This window comes from Serinus canaria, chromosome 7 (assembly GCF_022539315.1).
Source record: "Serinus canaria isolate serCan28SL12 chromosome 7, serCan2020, whole genome shotgun sequence".
In the NCBI taxonomy this organism is placed as follows: Eukaryota; Metazoa; Chordata; class Aves; order Passeriformes; family Fringillidae; genus Serinus; species Serinus canaria.
This window is the reverse complement of record NC_066321.1, coordinates 22,007,304-22,022,723: the sequence shown is the minus strand read 5'-3', so window position 1 is coordinate 22,022,723 and position 15,420 is coordinate 22,007,304. Positions and strand designations below refer to the sequence as shown.

Here is a 15,420-nt window from a genome sequence, read left to right as displayed (position 1 = left end):
TCTTGCCTAGAATATCTTGCATGTAACACTACACAGCACATGCCACACCATGAAGAATGGACTTGGGAGTTCTTTCAAAACAACAGATGCATTTTCTTCATTTACAGAGATTGGTTGCTACAAAATACATTTAGTAAATAGAAAACCAAAACTGCTGGGTTTTGGAGAGCATAGCCTGATCTGCAGTAACTTCTGAAGAGAGCTGGAATGTCTCATGATCACAGACATACGGGAACAGGGTGTTGGCTTTACCTCTGTGTACACTGCCAGGGAGATTTGTCACGGAACTGCACCTCCCCAGACCTTATCTCATATATGTCCTCATACCATCATGATTATAGTACCCTGTTGCTGGAAAATTCTTGGTTTTAAGGGCATTTTAATCTTCCTAAGCAGTAGATGGCAGTGCATACTGAATATGGGCACTACAGACTGAATATCAGCAAAATAAGACACTGGTTAGAAAGAATTTCAATATTTATGTAGGTGATTAGGAAAAAAAAAGACCTGTAATACATTTACGTATGCTAATATGTGACTATTTTCAAAAAGATAATTTCTTAAGCTTACATTTAGAGTTTTTCATTAATTTCATTTCTTTCATTTTATTTTCTCGAGAATTTCACAGAGGAATTGTAGGATAGAGATCATATTGGTCCCTCTTGTTTTCAGAAATCCAGTTACAAAAGAACCTTCCCCCTCTCAAATAGCAACATCAAATAATTAATTTCTTTTCATTTTGGCCATAGAGCATCTTTCAAATTCTTAATCCACAAGTCCTTAAAAAGCAACCAGTTGGGCAATCAAAGGGTGTTTAAATTGCATATAAAGTTGCAGTTCTTTAGTCCACAGAGGCAATGGCTGTATACACTGTAGGACAAGACAGTAATGGGCAGAGTGAGCAAATGGGCTGCTTTGAATGAAAAACTGATTTAGTGTCCTTGACTGCTCTAACAGCAGTTTGTGTGCATGCAAGCAGCAGCACAGATAAATCTATTAGGATCACTACTCAAAAGCTCCACTACACAGCTCCCCAAAACATTTAATAAGATGAGAGATTGAGATGTATCCATAGTTTTCCCCATAAACTGAGTCTGTGCAGGGTCAGAGCAGAGAGTAAATCTTTACCTGACAGCCTATCATTCCAGTAGAGTTTAGAAAAACATACCAGGTGCTTGGTAACAATCATCAACTCTTCTGCCTCAATGTAATCTCAGCAGTATTAATATTATTTTTTCGTCATAGTTTTGCCATGAATCAGAAAAGGGTTGTGTTACAGGACAACAGTAGACTAACAAGTTAGAAAACTTTTTTAAAAAAAGATATTGATTATTAGCCCTTTACCTCTTTTATCTCTTTCATTACAGGGTCACAACATCTTTGCTAACTTGTCCTCTAAGGACTACAGTGACCTTATGCAGCTTCTAAAGCAATCAATATTGGCAACAGACCTCACTCTGTATTTTGAGTAAGTATTGGCATTTCTGGTATTTGATGAATGAAAATCCAGAGAACTTACTCTAATGACCTATTAAATACCAATAAGGGTATATAATATGAAAAATTAGTGTTCAGCTATGGTTAAAGAGGTTTAGTCTAATACTTAGTCTCTTTTAGACTAATAGATATATCTCATGTGTCCAAATAAGCTTTACTTTAATGTGTAACATGTCTGTGTCAACCAAAAGCAAGCAAAATCTTAGGTTTATACTTCAAAGCAATCCTAGGAACCAGTTGCAGATCAGTTGCATTTTTCTGTCCCTTCTATGATCATTTCTTCAGGCGCATAGAAAATCAGTGATATCTGAGAATTCTTTTCCACCATTTCAGCATCTCTAAACATTTGTGCTATGAAATATTTTATTTAGTTACAGACCCAGTTACAGAGGTAATAACAGAGACACTTTGCTGCTTTGAAGACAAATTATGCCAATTAACATCACATGATGAGAATAGGTCTTAAAAAGCTTAACTGTGGAGAAGTACTAGGATCTCTCTTACCCAGTTTTCTTCCTTTTCCTTGTTTGCAAGTCAAATCTCAAAGTAGATTTCAAGTTGGTTCTGTATTTCAAATATTGTTAATTATTACCATGTTCATCCCACTGAGGATGTGTGGGAGGATGCACATAGTCAGAGGAGTAATGGTGCCACCATCACAGTGTACTTCTGACATCTGGCATTAGCCTGTGGCTGACTTAGGGGCAGCAGTGCTGACAGATGTGCAGTTTCAGTGCACTGCCTTCCCAGTCATGACCATAAGTCATCCTTAGAAATTTTTGTTTGGTGTCAATTAGCATTCTATCCTGTCTTTCTGCCATGTCTCAAGTGAAATGATTCGAGTTCTACCAGGGGAAGTTTAGCTTAGATAGCAGAGAAAAAAAAAATCACTGAAAGAGTGATTAGAAAGTGGAATAAGTTGTCCAGGGAAATGGTGGAGTTACTGCCTCTGGAAGTATTAAAGAGTTGTCTTGATATGGTGCTTGGGGGAATATGGTTTAGGGGTCATTATGGTGCTTCTGTGGTGATGGTTGGACTTGATGACCTTGAAGCTCTTCCATTCTGGGAGATACAAGGACCATAGCTCCTCTTATCTCATTGTAAATAAATGCTGTAGAAATGTTTAGTGCTCTCAAGGAGGAGATGAGTGACAGGGACTTAGAGGACAGCTGCCCTGGCACAGCTCCATATTCTCCCCCTGGCTGAGATCCTGGAGGCCCTGGGGAGCCAGAGGGGGCTCATGGCAGTGCCTTGGGATAGACCCAGATGTGATGGAGCTCTCTTCCCTGCCTGCCTTAAGCTGAAAAACTCTGTGGTCAATTTGTTTGTTTAGTTCTAGTACAGAGAAATAATGTCCAAAAGGGACATAATTGAATTTCGAGATTATTTTTTCTTAATTACATAATTGATTTTTTATGCTGCATAAATCAGAAGACTTTTAGAAAATGAGGCCTCTTTACTCAAAAGTCTGCAGATAAATTATTTTTTCCTCCCGTGTTACTACAGTTCATTAATGAGTTGGTAGCCATGCTAGTTTATTTCCAGAAGTGCCTGAAAATCACTCTCTAGAAACATTGGTGCTTTACATTTCTTAAAGCCACCCTAGTGAACAGGTGTTTCTACACAAGTACCTAATTTGTTTTTTCAGTTTGCTACATCTTCAATATTTGTGTAGAGTGGGGAATTCTCAGATCAGTATTCTTAAAATTACTGAATCTAATGATCACAAGCTCCAGGTATTAAAACAGCAACAAAACTGTTGCAGAACAAGACTTTATGACCTTCTCACGGCATTACTTTTATACAAACAAACAAATAGATGACTCTCACGGAAAGATCGCATGGGAAATATATGTGATTTTAGTTTATAATTCTACATAACTACACTTGTAGATAATACAAAAAGTAAAAGCATGGAGCCAAAATGAAGTTTATGGAAATTCATCCAAATGATGTCTTGAGCCAGTGGGCTGTAGAGCAAATGAATTTGTTATACATAGGAAAACAACCTCCCCTCGAGGCAAAATGCAGCCAATGTTACTCAAAGACCCTGGAAAAGTGTTATAATTCAGTTTGTTTCTGAAATTCTGCCATATTATATTTGCTTATTAATAGAAAACCTCATCATTTTGGATACAAGAAAAAAAAAAAAAAGAAGGAAATGCTAAATTGTCTAATCAAACATACCTGCTTTCCTCTGGTTCAGTCCTTCCTACACTGAAACTTCTCTGTGGAGCTGGACTACTACTTCTGTATCCATTTAAATGGATTTCAAAGAAAATCCTTAAAGCTTTTAACCTAAGTGTTGTCTTAGCTAGCATGAGTTCTGACATCATTATAGTGCAAGGATTTCATATCCCAAGAGCTTCATACCTCCTGGATGTTTCTCACCAGCAGCTCCTCTAAGCACTGCCTGTTCCTGGTCCTTCCAGCAGCCATTTGACTCCAGGTCCCACCAATCCACTCTTTTATACCACTGTTCTCATTGGCTACAGGTGTGGCCTGTTAAGATCAGGCCTGCTTCTAATCTTAGTAATTGGTCCAGCTGCAACTCACTGGGGGATAAGATTACCTTCTATACCACCTTCATTTACCCACACTGTATCCCCCTACATATAAGGCCGTGAGATTCACATTTTCAGTTACTGTTTATGGATCTCTACATTTTAAATTTGAATACTTTAGGGTTTTGGGGTGTCACTTTCCTGTGCTTTCAGTTTAAAATATTCTTGTCTCATTTTTGTTCAGGAACAAATGAATTTCTCAGAATATCCAATACTTCAAAATGAAATATTTTATTTCCCAAAGTATAAGGGATTAGATATCATAATGCAGTCATTTATAGCCCTCTTCCAGCTGCTGAATTAAATCCATTATAGAAAGGCCCTATAGTATAACCATGATAGGCAGGCACCACAATAATGGAACCTGCCCCACACAGTGTTCTGGAACATAGAGTTTCTGGAAGTGTGCATCTCCTTGTATGCAAATATGTACTAGTTACCATGAGACTGCACTGTCAATAATCACTGTCCAAAATTTCAGTCTAGTTGAAGTAAATGTAGAAAATACAAGACTGCAAACTCTGTCCTGTTGAGGAACCTAACTACATTTCCTCTTGACAAGTCTCATATGAAATGGGGCACTGCACTGTCGCTCAGGATGTAGGTATTTATTTGCTTTCCAGCTTTGATGCTCATATGTTGTGTCACTGGGGGAAAGTTGCTCCAAATTTTTGTACCTCAGCTTCTGTTATATCTTGGGCAGGATCTATTACATACTGTAGTCACATTGCAAGCAAGAGCTGCTTGGAGTCTCAGTGCCATAAAAGATTACAGATTATAATGAATCAGAATTTTGATTCTTAAAGGCAACAATCAAGCATTAATATGTTCTGTCCATCTCACGTTTTGTCCCTGTTTGAGGACATGAAGAAGGTGTGAGAAGACAAACCATGGGACTAAGCAGGGAGACCTAGTGTCCAGTCTATAAGAACTATGAACTCAAGACAGCAGCAGCTCCTGTGTGTCTCTGTTTCTTTCTATGTGCTGGAAATAACAGGAATTGCACAGCTCTGAAAAACCCTTCAGGATATAGAAGTAAAAACCATTTTGCAAGGACAAGAAAACAGAAGCATGTGTGTATTTCTGGGGTGTTTCTATTGTCTGTCTGTCCACTGCTGTAGGTGAACATTTCATGCTTCCATGGAAGACTGAACATTTCAGAGCCATTCATTTCCTTATTTGTGGAGGCCATAAATCCAATATTGCTTTTACTAGGCAACTGTGACATTGATAACAGACATTTATAGAACGTGTTCGGAAATTAGTATGTTTCGCTTAAATGGACTGTCAGTGTAACGGCCTTAACAATAATACATGAGGTGCAGTGATTCCGTATCACACAGAGAACTGTGTTTCTGCTGCAGTGCTGCCCTGGAAGTGTCTTATTTCCTTCTCTGACAAACTGTTTTTTTGCAGGAGAAGGACCGAGTTTTTTGAGCTTGTCAGTAAAGGTGGTTATGATTGGAATATAAAAAACCACCGAGAAGTATTTCGGTAAGCACCGTTTTTTCTTGCTTTCTGCTTATTTCAAAGTGTAGCCATATTTGTTAAAGGCATTTCATGTATTGTAGACTGGAGGCTTAGAATAACAAGAGAAAGTATCTTGTTTTAAAAATACAATCCATGATATGAAATACATGGTATGATTTTTCAACATTAGCAAACAGCTGGGATTAATCAATGTGACTTCACCTTCTCCATTTCTCCTACACACTTAGTCCTGTTTTCTTCCCTTTCTCCCAGCCTCACCAGTTCCTGTTCAGCCCTTCTGCTCTTTTTCCAGAAAGCATCAATATTCCGCCTCTTTACACAAAGATCTTTCCTGTCTGTTTCCCTGATCCCTCTTCCCTTCATCTGTCTTTTTTCACTACCCATGCATTTCTCTGCTCTTCCAGTCTGTACCTAGGAATTTTCATATACAGAGTACTCTTCCAGCCCTCAGGAATGCCCTGAGCATGCATCCTCTTGAAAACCTCAAACATTGTGGGTGGTTTGAGTAGATCACACTTTGTAGGCAATAAAATGTGTGTATTTGCATATGCAGGCCTGGTTATGTCTCATTTTATCTGAAATTTCATTAAAATTCTGTTATCTTTTGGTCTTTTGACAAAATATTGGCCATTTTCTATTTTCCATACCATTTCACCCATTCCTAATTTTAGATTCAGGCAATATATTTGATGCTTCATTTTCAGTGCCCTTGTTCTTCATTTAAACTTTCTTAGACTTTTATCTGCATCATGTACTGTACATAAACGCTTTCTACAGCTGAACGGTTTCCTTCTCCTAATGCATATAAAACATGGTTGTAGCTAGATATTAAACTACAGTGGAACCATATAGCTCACAGTAAATCTTCAATTTTTATTGTAGATGAGCAGTAGAAACTGCTTAAACAGTGTCTGGGATGCCTCCTGTGATTATAGGCTCTCTTGCTACACCAGTCACTTACAAATAGGCATATAAATTAATCCAGTTGCAGGTGTTATTATGTAATAATACCCTTACTTATATCATGTGAAGCACATGCTTTCTAATATATTATAGGTATTAATGTAAGTAGTGTTAGAAGTATTGCAAAATTAGCAGTTACTCATTTCTTTTCTAGTGTGCCATGCAGAATACCAAAATTCATCATCTTATGACCTGCAACACATTAGGATTCTGAGGCACAATTGTAATGTAAAAGTCACGCTGATGGCTAAGATTTCAAACATGTCATTCTTTTCTAGAGGAAAAGAAGGTGCCAGGGCTGCCATTTTATATAGGTATTATTTATTTATGCATCCAGAGCAGAATTGTTTAGAAATTCAACAAAGGTTGATTCAGCTTGCATTGTTCATTTCTGTTTTTCAGATCAATGCTAATGACAGCCTGTGACCTTGGAGCTGTGACCAAACCGTGGGAGATTTCAAGACAGGCAAGTCATGATTAATAGCAGGGCTGGGAGGAGGCGGGACTGGCAGGACAATATTCCCAGGGCCCTGGCTTACAAGGGACCAAAACTGGAATCAATTTACAGCGGTATTAATGCTATAAAAAAATAGCAGGGGGTTTCTGCAAAAAAAGGTTTATTGCGTAATCGTTCTCTGTACACATGCTGCTGTGTGCATCTGGCTTTACAACCTCTCCTCTAACTAACATTTTAAATCCATACCCAAAAATGGATGCATTAAACAAAAAAGGCATTTAGCTACGTATAGCTGCATTTACTTGTTTCATCCCAAAGTTCTCCTTGGCAGTAGCAGGTTCTTCCCTAAATCAAAAATAACAACAGATTATCTGCAAATTTTCATTTGCATAAAATCTTCAGTAGATATGATAAAAGAAATGTGCTCATTTTCTTTTGAATGTTGCAAAACTCTAAGTGTAGTATAGGGCTTTCTTTTACATCCTGTACCTAGAAACCAACAAATAAAAATTCAGAGTTCTGCTGCTGAGTAGGCTCTTTAGAAAAATACATAAAAAATAGATCCAGCATTGGCAAACAGGTACAATATAAGAAAGCAACCTGTTCCAAAACTCTTGTCCTTTGCCCCGTGATTTTATCTCTTTTAGATATCTTTCTTTACCTAGAAACCATCCATAATATTTCCAGTATCCATGCCGGTCATTCTCTGTCCTTCAGTGAGGCCCAGAACAAGCCAGCAGAAGACAGACTGTGTCAGGTTTGGGAGGAATTGACAGCATCAAGAAGCAAACAGAAAATAGACCAGTGCAGCTGGGTTTGGGTACACAGCTGGAGGAAGTTTGGTGTACCAGCAAGTAATAGTTACAAAGATGGGGTGGAAAAGAGAAAACTAGGCTGGATAACTAGAGATGCAGGAGCAGCCAGATTCCTTGGACAAGGAAGTATTAGAAGCTGAAAAGGATCTCTGGAAGTTACATGTACAGCAACTGAATAAAAAAAACATTTATGGAGGGAGGGCTTCATCTCAGCTCTCAGTTTTGCCGAGTGAGTCTTTTTTGTTTTATCAGCAGACTGTGACAACAGTTCTTCTAAGGCTGTTGCTTTACTTGGCCAGAACAGAGTCACCTCGCCTGGAAATCAGGAAAGCTGCCTCTATCCTGCAGTGGAAAATTGAGTAACAAGATTTTTCACTGCCACCTGGCCACTGCTGCAGTGTGTGCAATCCCTCCTCATTTTTCCTCCTTAACCCAGTTAGCTTCTGCATTTTCATTGACAGCCAAATGTCAGGAAGGGTCTGCTTTCCTAGTTGTGAATCTTTGTGCTATGCTGTTGAATTAGTGCTGGAATCTCTGGCAAACTGGGGATTTTTATACTTGTCACTCTTGAGGTCTACAGGTGAAAAGTCCCCTGCAGCTTAGTTATACAGGTTTACTTTATATTGAAAAATCCCATCTGGGATTTCTTGAAACATTACCCAATTGAGCAGAAGTGCTGCTAAACCCACAGAGGCAAAACAGGAAATAGCTGAACCTTAACTGTGCCACAAGAAAAAAACCCAAACATATTTGAAAAAAGGGAATAAAGGCCAGATGTAAGATGGAAAAATTCAGGAAGAGAAGACTGAAACAGAAGAAGGGACAAAGGGAGAACAGGATCTGAATAGCACTGAGGGATCACAATGATACTATGCCTTGATTATTTTTATACAGTACACTTAGCAAACTCTTAATTGCTGATAAGTTGTTAAATTATTCCTCTATCTGGAATATTGATCCAGAATTTTATTAAGATTTAAGAGTACTTTATAACATCACCTACTTCCAAATTATTTCGTTACTCCCTATTTTAACTGCAACAAGCTGAGAATTTGTGAATATTATCTACCATGCAGTTGCTAAAGCAAGAAATTTTGAGATTTTATGAAGTACAGGTTCTCTGCTTAGTTTACCCTCTTGTGCCTTGGCATTATGAAATAATTTCCTAGCTTAAAAGCAATACACTGGCATGACAGGAGCTTTAGTATATGAATCCCTCTTCAGTAGATTGGCTTCCAGGTTTTTTTGCATCTCAAAATGTCACATGTGCTTACGTTCAAAGCGTCACACATGTAAGGATTTCAGTACTATATCAGAACTGCTTACTGTTTGACTTCCTAAAATTCCTCTGGTTTCCATAACTAAATTTATTTTTAAGTCTTGTCTTCTTCTAAAAAGCACAAACCTCTGCAGTGAATAGAACATCTTCATTCACAAAAGTCAGAAAGATGCATTCTAATTTCCAACCCACTACTTCTTGATTTTAAGTCAAGATTATTATCACAGTCTGAGCTCATACTTAGATATGCTGATTCTACGTTGATGACAGTCATTGGGAAAAAAAAGTAAAGCCTAGTGGGGAAAAAACCCTTTATGAATTCATATTAGATTAAAACAACAGAGGTATTGGTTAATTAAGTTTCTTTGATAAGCAAAGTTGTTATTATAGGGCAACAGCCTGTAAATAACCAGAGACATCTTGAATGTTTTACAAAGCATTTTTGCAAATGTAATAGTGGATGCCAACAAGAAGCTATAATTTTCTGGTTTGGTCTCAGTTCTTGAGTAAGTTGTTCTAACTGCATTGACTGCTACCTTGGCAGTGCAATGTAATTCTCCAAGTCAATTCCCTATCAAAAAGGGTTAAGTCTCTGTGCCTGACTATGGCTGTTTATACCCCTTGTATGCCCAGTTCATGAACTGGGTATACAAGTTAATGAACACATGCCTGATGTCAGTCCTGTAAGTGAGGTTATTCACTTCTTTACAGTTAAGCACAGGCTGAAGTCATGGTCTGAGCAAAAACTCATTATCCTAAAGATTGTGTAACAAGAACTCTAATCTGTTTTAACCATGGTTTTTATTTTAGGCAGCTGAGCTGGTAACCAGTGAGTTCTTTGAACAAGGAGACAGAGAAAGATCTGAACTCAAACTCACTCCTTCAGTAAGTTTTTTATCATTTCTGAAATAGTAACTAGTTTGAATAGAGGAAAAAATATCATTGGGCTCATTCAGAAAAACGAACTGTATTTTGTACATAAAGAGAAACCTTAGAATAAATAAAAGCTCTGTCCAATAAGGATATGCATTTATAACCATATATAAAATTGCTCTCCAGTTAACACAGTCACTTTTGCCCTTTCACAGTCCTTGAGCCCTTTTACTCGTTTTCTGTATCTATTCCTAAGGTTATCCTATCAGTGAATTTTCTAAGCAGCAGGTGTTGGGTTTAATACATTGAATTGAAGTAAAAACTCACAGCTACCTATGGAAATCAAAATTGCCAGATTTTCTTTAAGTTGCAGCTGTATATCAGTGTTATTTGAAATGCATTTCTATAAGTATACATGTAAATATATGACTGTGATTGAAGGGATAGAATGGAATTGAGTGGAATAAAGCCTCTCAAATAAATAGGTATAAAGTGTCAAACAAGAACCAGGAAAGTTTCATAAAGATTTTCACTGAACAATTAGAAGAGAAAGCCTTACCCAGGTTGAATAACTCAAAATGTTGAACAGCCATTATCTGGAGGCAACAGGAGAAGAGAACAGAAAGTATTCTAAAGAATTTAACTGGGAGGAAGAAATCCAGCCCAGATTCATCACTGTTTTGCTGAGCTGCAAAACCCTATGTGAGAAAAGAGAAAATTCTACTCAAAGGTATCTGCTTTACATTCCTACAGGAGGTTACTTACCACCTCAACTTGAACTGTGGAGCATTTATTTTACACTACAGAATTATAAACACAAAACACATTCAGCCTAAAAGTTTCAAAAGAGAATTGAAAATAAACAGTTTGTTTTTCATGCCAGGCAAAGCAGTAGGAAGGCACCTGCAAAGATTGATTATGGTTTACAAAGTGTTCTGGTTGTGAGAATTTGACCATAGCTGCAAAGTGCTGGATAATCTGTCTGTAAAATGCTCCAGTGTGATTAAAGTATGACAGTTTTGTTTCCTTCTCAATTCAGGCCATTTTTGATCGGAACAGGAAGCATGAACTACCCAGGTTGCAGCTCGAGTGGATTGATAGCATCTGCATGCCATTGTATGAGGTAATTTTTACTTACTGCTCCTGAAGAGTCCAGAGGAAATTGTTCTTGTCTCTCTAGGGAAAAAGAGTTAGCTTTCAGAGCAGCCTTCAAGGCTATTTGAACTCTTGTCTTACTCTGACCTTACCAAAAGTCTGAATTCAATTAAGAAATCATCAGATTCCCTGAATCTGTCTGTAAATATCTGCAATGTCTGTAAATTCCTCTCAAAGGTATAAAAGCTGATAGGGTTTATTATGTTTGAGACAAACTGATTCTCATCATGGTGAGGTATGGAGCACTAGAGGGACAGTCTCAGTAGGTGCTGTCAAACATTCCAAATCTATGTGGTGCAAAAGGAAACTCAAGGCTGAGCCTCTGCACTTTCTTCTGACCCTAAAGGCTTGGCCTAGAGTGCACCTTCCCAAACTGCTACAGGGCACTCTAGGCCAAGCCTTTAGGGTCAGTGATAAAACAATTTGTTGTTTGACCTGTGCTGTTTAACTCAGAGTTTAGTCTTTAAATTGTGCTTCTGCACAGAATGCCTGGGTGCTTGGCACACAGTGTGTAAATGCCAAGTACTCCTTTATTAAGGCTAGAGATAACTACAGAACCATTAAGGTTGGAAAAGACCTCTAAGATCACCGAGTCCAACCATTATTCTGGCACTGCCAGGTCCACACTAAACCATATCCCTAAGCAGCACATCTACAGGTTTTCTGAACATTTCCAGGTACTGTGATTCCACCACTTCCCTGGGCAGCCTGTTCCAATGCTTGACCACCATTTCATGAAGAATTTTCTCCTATCAGAACAATACTTCTGCCTTTTTAGATTAAACAGCTTCAGGATTTGACTGAAACAACACAGACTGCCTTAAACCAGCAAAGACTGACTGGCCGGTGATATCTGAGAAAACAGGAGGATGTTCTCATTCAGCATCTTTGGGAAACTGCAGCAAGTTCTCCCTGTTCCCACTGCACCCTAAACTGCCCAAGGCCTCAAAGCAATGAACGGGTCACTGATGACACACAGCAATAACAGCTCCCATGTTAACATCAAAATTATCAACTTGTGCCTGAATGTAGCTTCCCTACACACAAATAAAAATGAATTGGCAGCTCCTTTCAGTTTTATAGACCAGATATAAAACCAATATCATACAATAAGGACACAAGAAGGCCCATAAGAAGGAAAATGTGCCCTTTCTGCTCTATACCTTGTGGCATCTGAGGCTGCCACCATGGAAATAATGAAATGACTACCCAGCAGCAATGGCAATTCCTGTTGTGACATGGAGAGCAGACACTTGTGTAAGCAACAAGCCAGGCTGCTGCTTTGCCAAGAGATCCTGTCCCTTTCTTAGGTCAGTCTTTGTCCTGACAAAATTAACTACAGCTACTGTTTTCAAACAATTAAGGCAAAACAAGCAGGGAAGAAGAATATACACCTATATTATTTAAAAGACCGAGAACATTTTGGACAATACAGGAGAGGGATGATGGACACTGATCTTGGACAGACACTCTTTAAAAACAATGTTCCTTTCAATAAAATAGCTCATATTGCACTAGAATGCATATTATACTAGAATTCATTCTTTTTAATAGCATCTCTAATCCAAAAATGTACAGTAAAGCAAGAAGAGCTGATAATCAGTCCATCCTCTGCATGAGAAAACTACATCTGAGCACTAAAGCTCTGGTTAGTTAGCTCCATCTTAGCAGGAGATCTCTGGGGAATATATTCACATCTGATTTCCCTGCTTTCCACTGTGTTTGCGTCATGCTGTGCAGCCATTAGCCTGCTGCTCAGCAACTTCAAAAAGAGACACCATCAAACCTGGAAGTCATAGCAGCACCAGCCTTAGGGGTAAACAGAAAACTTCATGCCATAGTATCACACTGCAGGAGATTCTCTCTTCAGTGTGGAGCCAAGTTTTAATTTTCATATGCAGCTTAATCAAACTTCAACATACATATCCCATCAGCAGAATATTCAGGCACTGTAAATCCACTGTTTAGGGCTGGCTGAACATTACAACTCTGGCCATATCCTAGATTTTGGGTTGGCGCATTTTTACATTCTTTGAAATTCTTGCCATTGCAACACATTGAGGGAACTGCATGTGGGGAGAGAACAGGTTATATCACTACAAATGCAATATAAAGAGATGGAGTGGCAGCTGATAAATCAGTAAAATATTAGTGATACTATAGCTCACTACTACATTACTTAGAAAAACCATGTTTGAAAAAACCCACAAACATTTGACGCTTATTTTCATACCAAAATTACAACATTAAACCGTAGAGAACAAAATCAAAATCAAGGCTTTTCTATTTATTTTTTTCCATGCTAGTGATAAGAAATCCTGAATCCATGTGGGATTCTATAGCATCCAGATCCCCAAAGGGAATGCTGAGGGGAATGCACCAGTTCCTACCAATGCAGTTGCTAGAACAGGACCTCATGCTGTGCTCTGTGTTATTTCACACACACACCAGCAGAGATCCCAGCAACCACTGAACACTGGCAACTCTCATTAAGGTGAGATCAGCAGAGCTCCCTGAAGTTGTCTTTGCTCAAAGTAACTCTCAAGAGCTACTCCCAAGGGCTGTTCTTGGCAGCTGAGGGTGTCTGAAGGAATGTCACAGCCCAAACTTCCAGGAGTGGTCTGACACCCTCCCAGTGCCTCTCACAGTACCAGAACAAACTGCATCCTCTCTGCAGTCCAAGCTAATGAACTAGGCTACACCAGAGTGCCTGTGAGGAGTGGCTCATACTTAAAACAATATACAAACCTTGCAGTAGATTTTAGTTATGGCTTTTCTTAGCCTTATCATTTTCCTCAGGTCTGAAACCTCCTTTGTGGAGATTTGGCTCTGCTTTCTACATTTCCTCAAGATAGCTCAAGACAGCTCACTTGGAGGTGCAGCAGTTCTCCCAAGTAAAGGGTAGTGAAGTCTCCTTTATTGGGGAATATGGATCACAATCCTCTGCTTACCTGGCTAGGACTGTCCCTGAGTTTCGCCCCTTTTTGTGAGAAGGGTTACAAGTGACTAGCAAATCACCAAGATCACTGCAACTTCCATTAGCAGCCCTGTCTGACTGCCCCTTGGAATGCCCGTCCCACCCAGAAGAAAGAAGCTCAGTGATACACAAAATGTACTACACTGTGAGCTACTGTAAAGACTGAAGGTGCATATAGCTATATATATTTTTTAAAAAAAAACAATATATGGAATTATGCACAGTTTTCCTATATCCAAGTGTCTAAATCAAAAACCTTTGTGCTTGCTCTGTAAACCTGACTCTGCTCCTGGCACAAGGTAAGCCACAGCTCTGCTCCCTTGCTCTCTCCCCTGTCTGCTACTCGATGTAGGAATCAAGCCATCTTCAATTTCATATCTTAGTAATCAAATCTATTTCCTTCACACTGTGGATCAAAGGTCTGGGAAGATAAAAGCATCCCAATTTTTTGTTCATTGCATTTTATTACGCTTAGGATATTATAATTTTATGATTTACACTTTTTGTTACTGTAGTGATCCCAGATCAGAGTATTTTTATGTAACAGTAGAACTTTTGTCTTGAGTAGCAATCCATTTACTCTGAGTTTCAGATTTTAGGGGCTTTAGTTACACTTTACTGCATTACATTTGCTCTTCATTCAAAACTGATAGTAAAGAAAGCATTTATCAGTAGAGATGAGAAACAAGCTTATTAGAATAATAATTTCTAAAGAAAAAATCACTTTTTTGAAACTGTAGAGTATTTAAAACCTACTAATGTAGCTTTGTTTTGTTAAGAGAAAGAACATGCAACTAAAGCAGAAAATTTGAAGCATCCCACTGAAAATAAAACACTGTGGCTTTGGTGACAGCTGTGTTCACACAGAGAAAGTATTCTGTACCTGTTTATAAATGTTTGTGTAACAGGAAACAGAATTTTGATCATTAAGACAAATCACCCCTCTGACCCTCCAGTAAAGAGATGCTAAGAGTTTCAACACTAACAGATTTCTCTTCTGGACTCTGTCATTTGTGTCTTCCTAAGACAGGATCAGTCACAGATTTTTTCCCAACTCAGATTAGATTTCTCTGTGGGGAGCACACAGAGTGGGAGAGCGAAGATCTTACTCTTTTAAATCATTATATTTCTCACAAACAACATCAAAGCTGCAGCGATTCACATCCAACAAAAGATGCTAACAGAAATCCAGCTCTGTTCAGGGCATTGTTAGGCAGAGACAGTAGCACTATGAATAGCAGGGCCAAAGGCCATGCACTCTGCTTCTGGGCAGATAAATACATAGTCAGGTAGTCAGCGACAATGACAGCAGCTATTTAAATTTAAGGGAGATGTCTTTGTGGAAGATA

At 38.6% G+C, this 15,420-nt stretch overlaps 1 protein-coding gene across 2 annotated transcripts in view; it reads left to right on the top strand.

The window, feature by feature from the left end:
• Positions 1–15,420, top strand: part of PDE11A (phosphodiesterase 11A) — a 107,137-nt gene that overhangs the window by 79,840 nt on the left and 11,877 nt on the right. For both annotated transcript variants that reach the window (XM_050977058.1, XM_050977057.1), the window contains exons 15-19: positions 1,368–1,468; positions 5,478–5,555; positions 6,918–6,985; positions 9,881–9,951; positions 10,979–11,062. In XM_050977058.1, the coding sequence (XP_050833015.1) occupies positions 1,368–1,468; positions 5,478–5,555; positions 6,918–6,985; positions 9,881–9,951; positions 10,979–11,062 (402 nt within the window). The remainder of the gene's footprint in view (positions 1–1,367; positions 1,469–5,477; positions 5,556–6,917; positions 6,986–9,880; positions 9,952–10,978; positions 11,063–15,420) is intronic.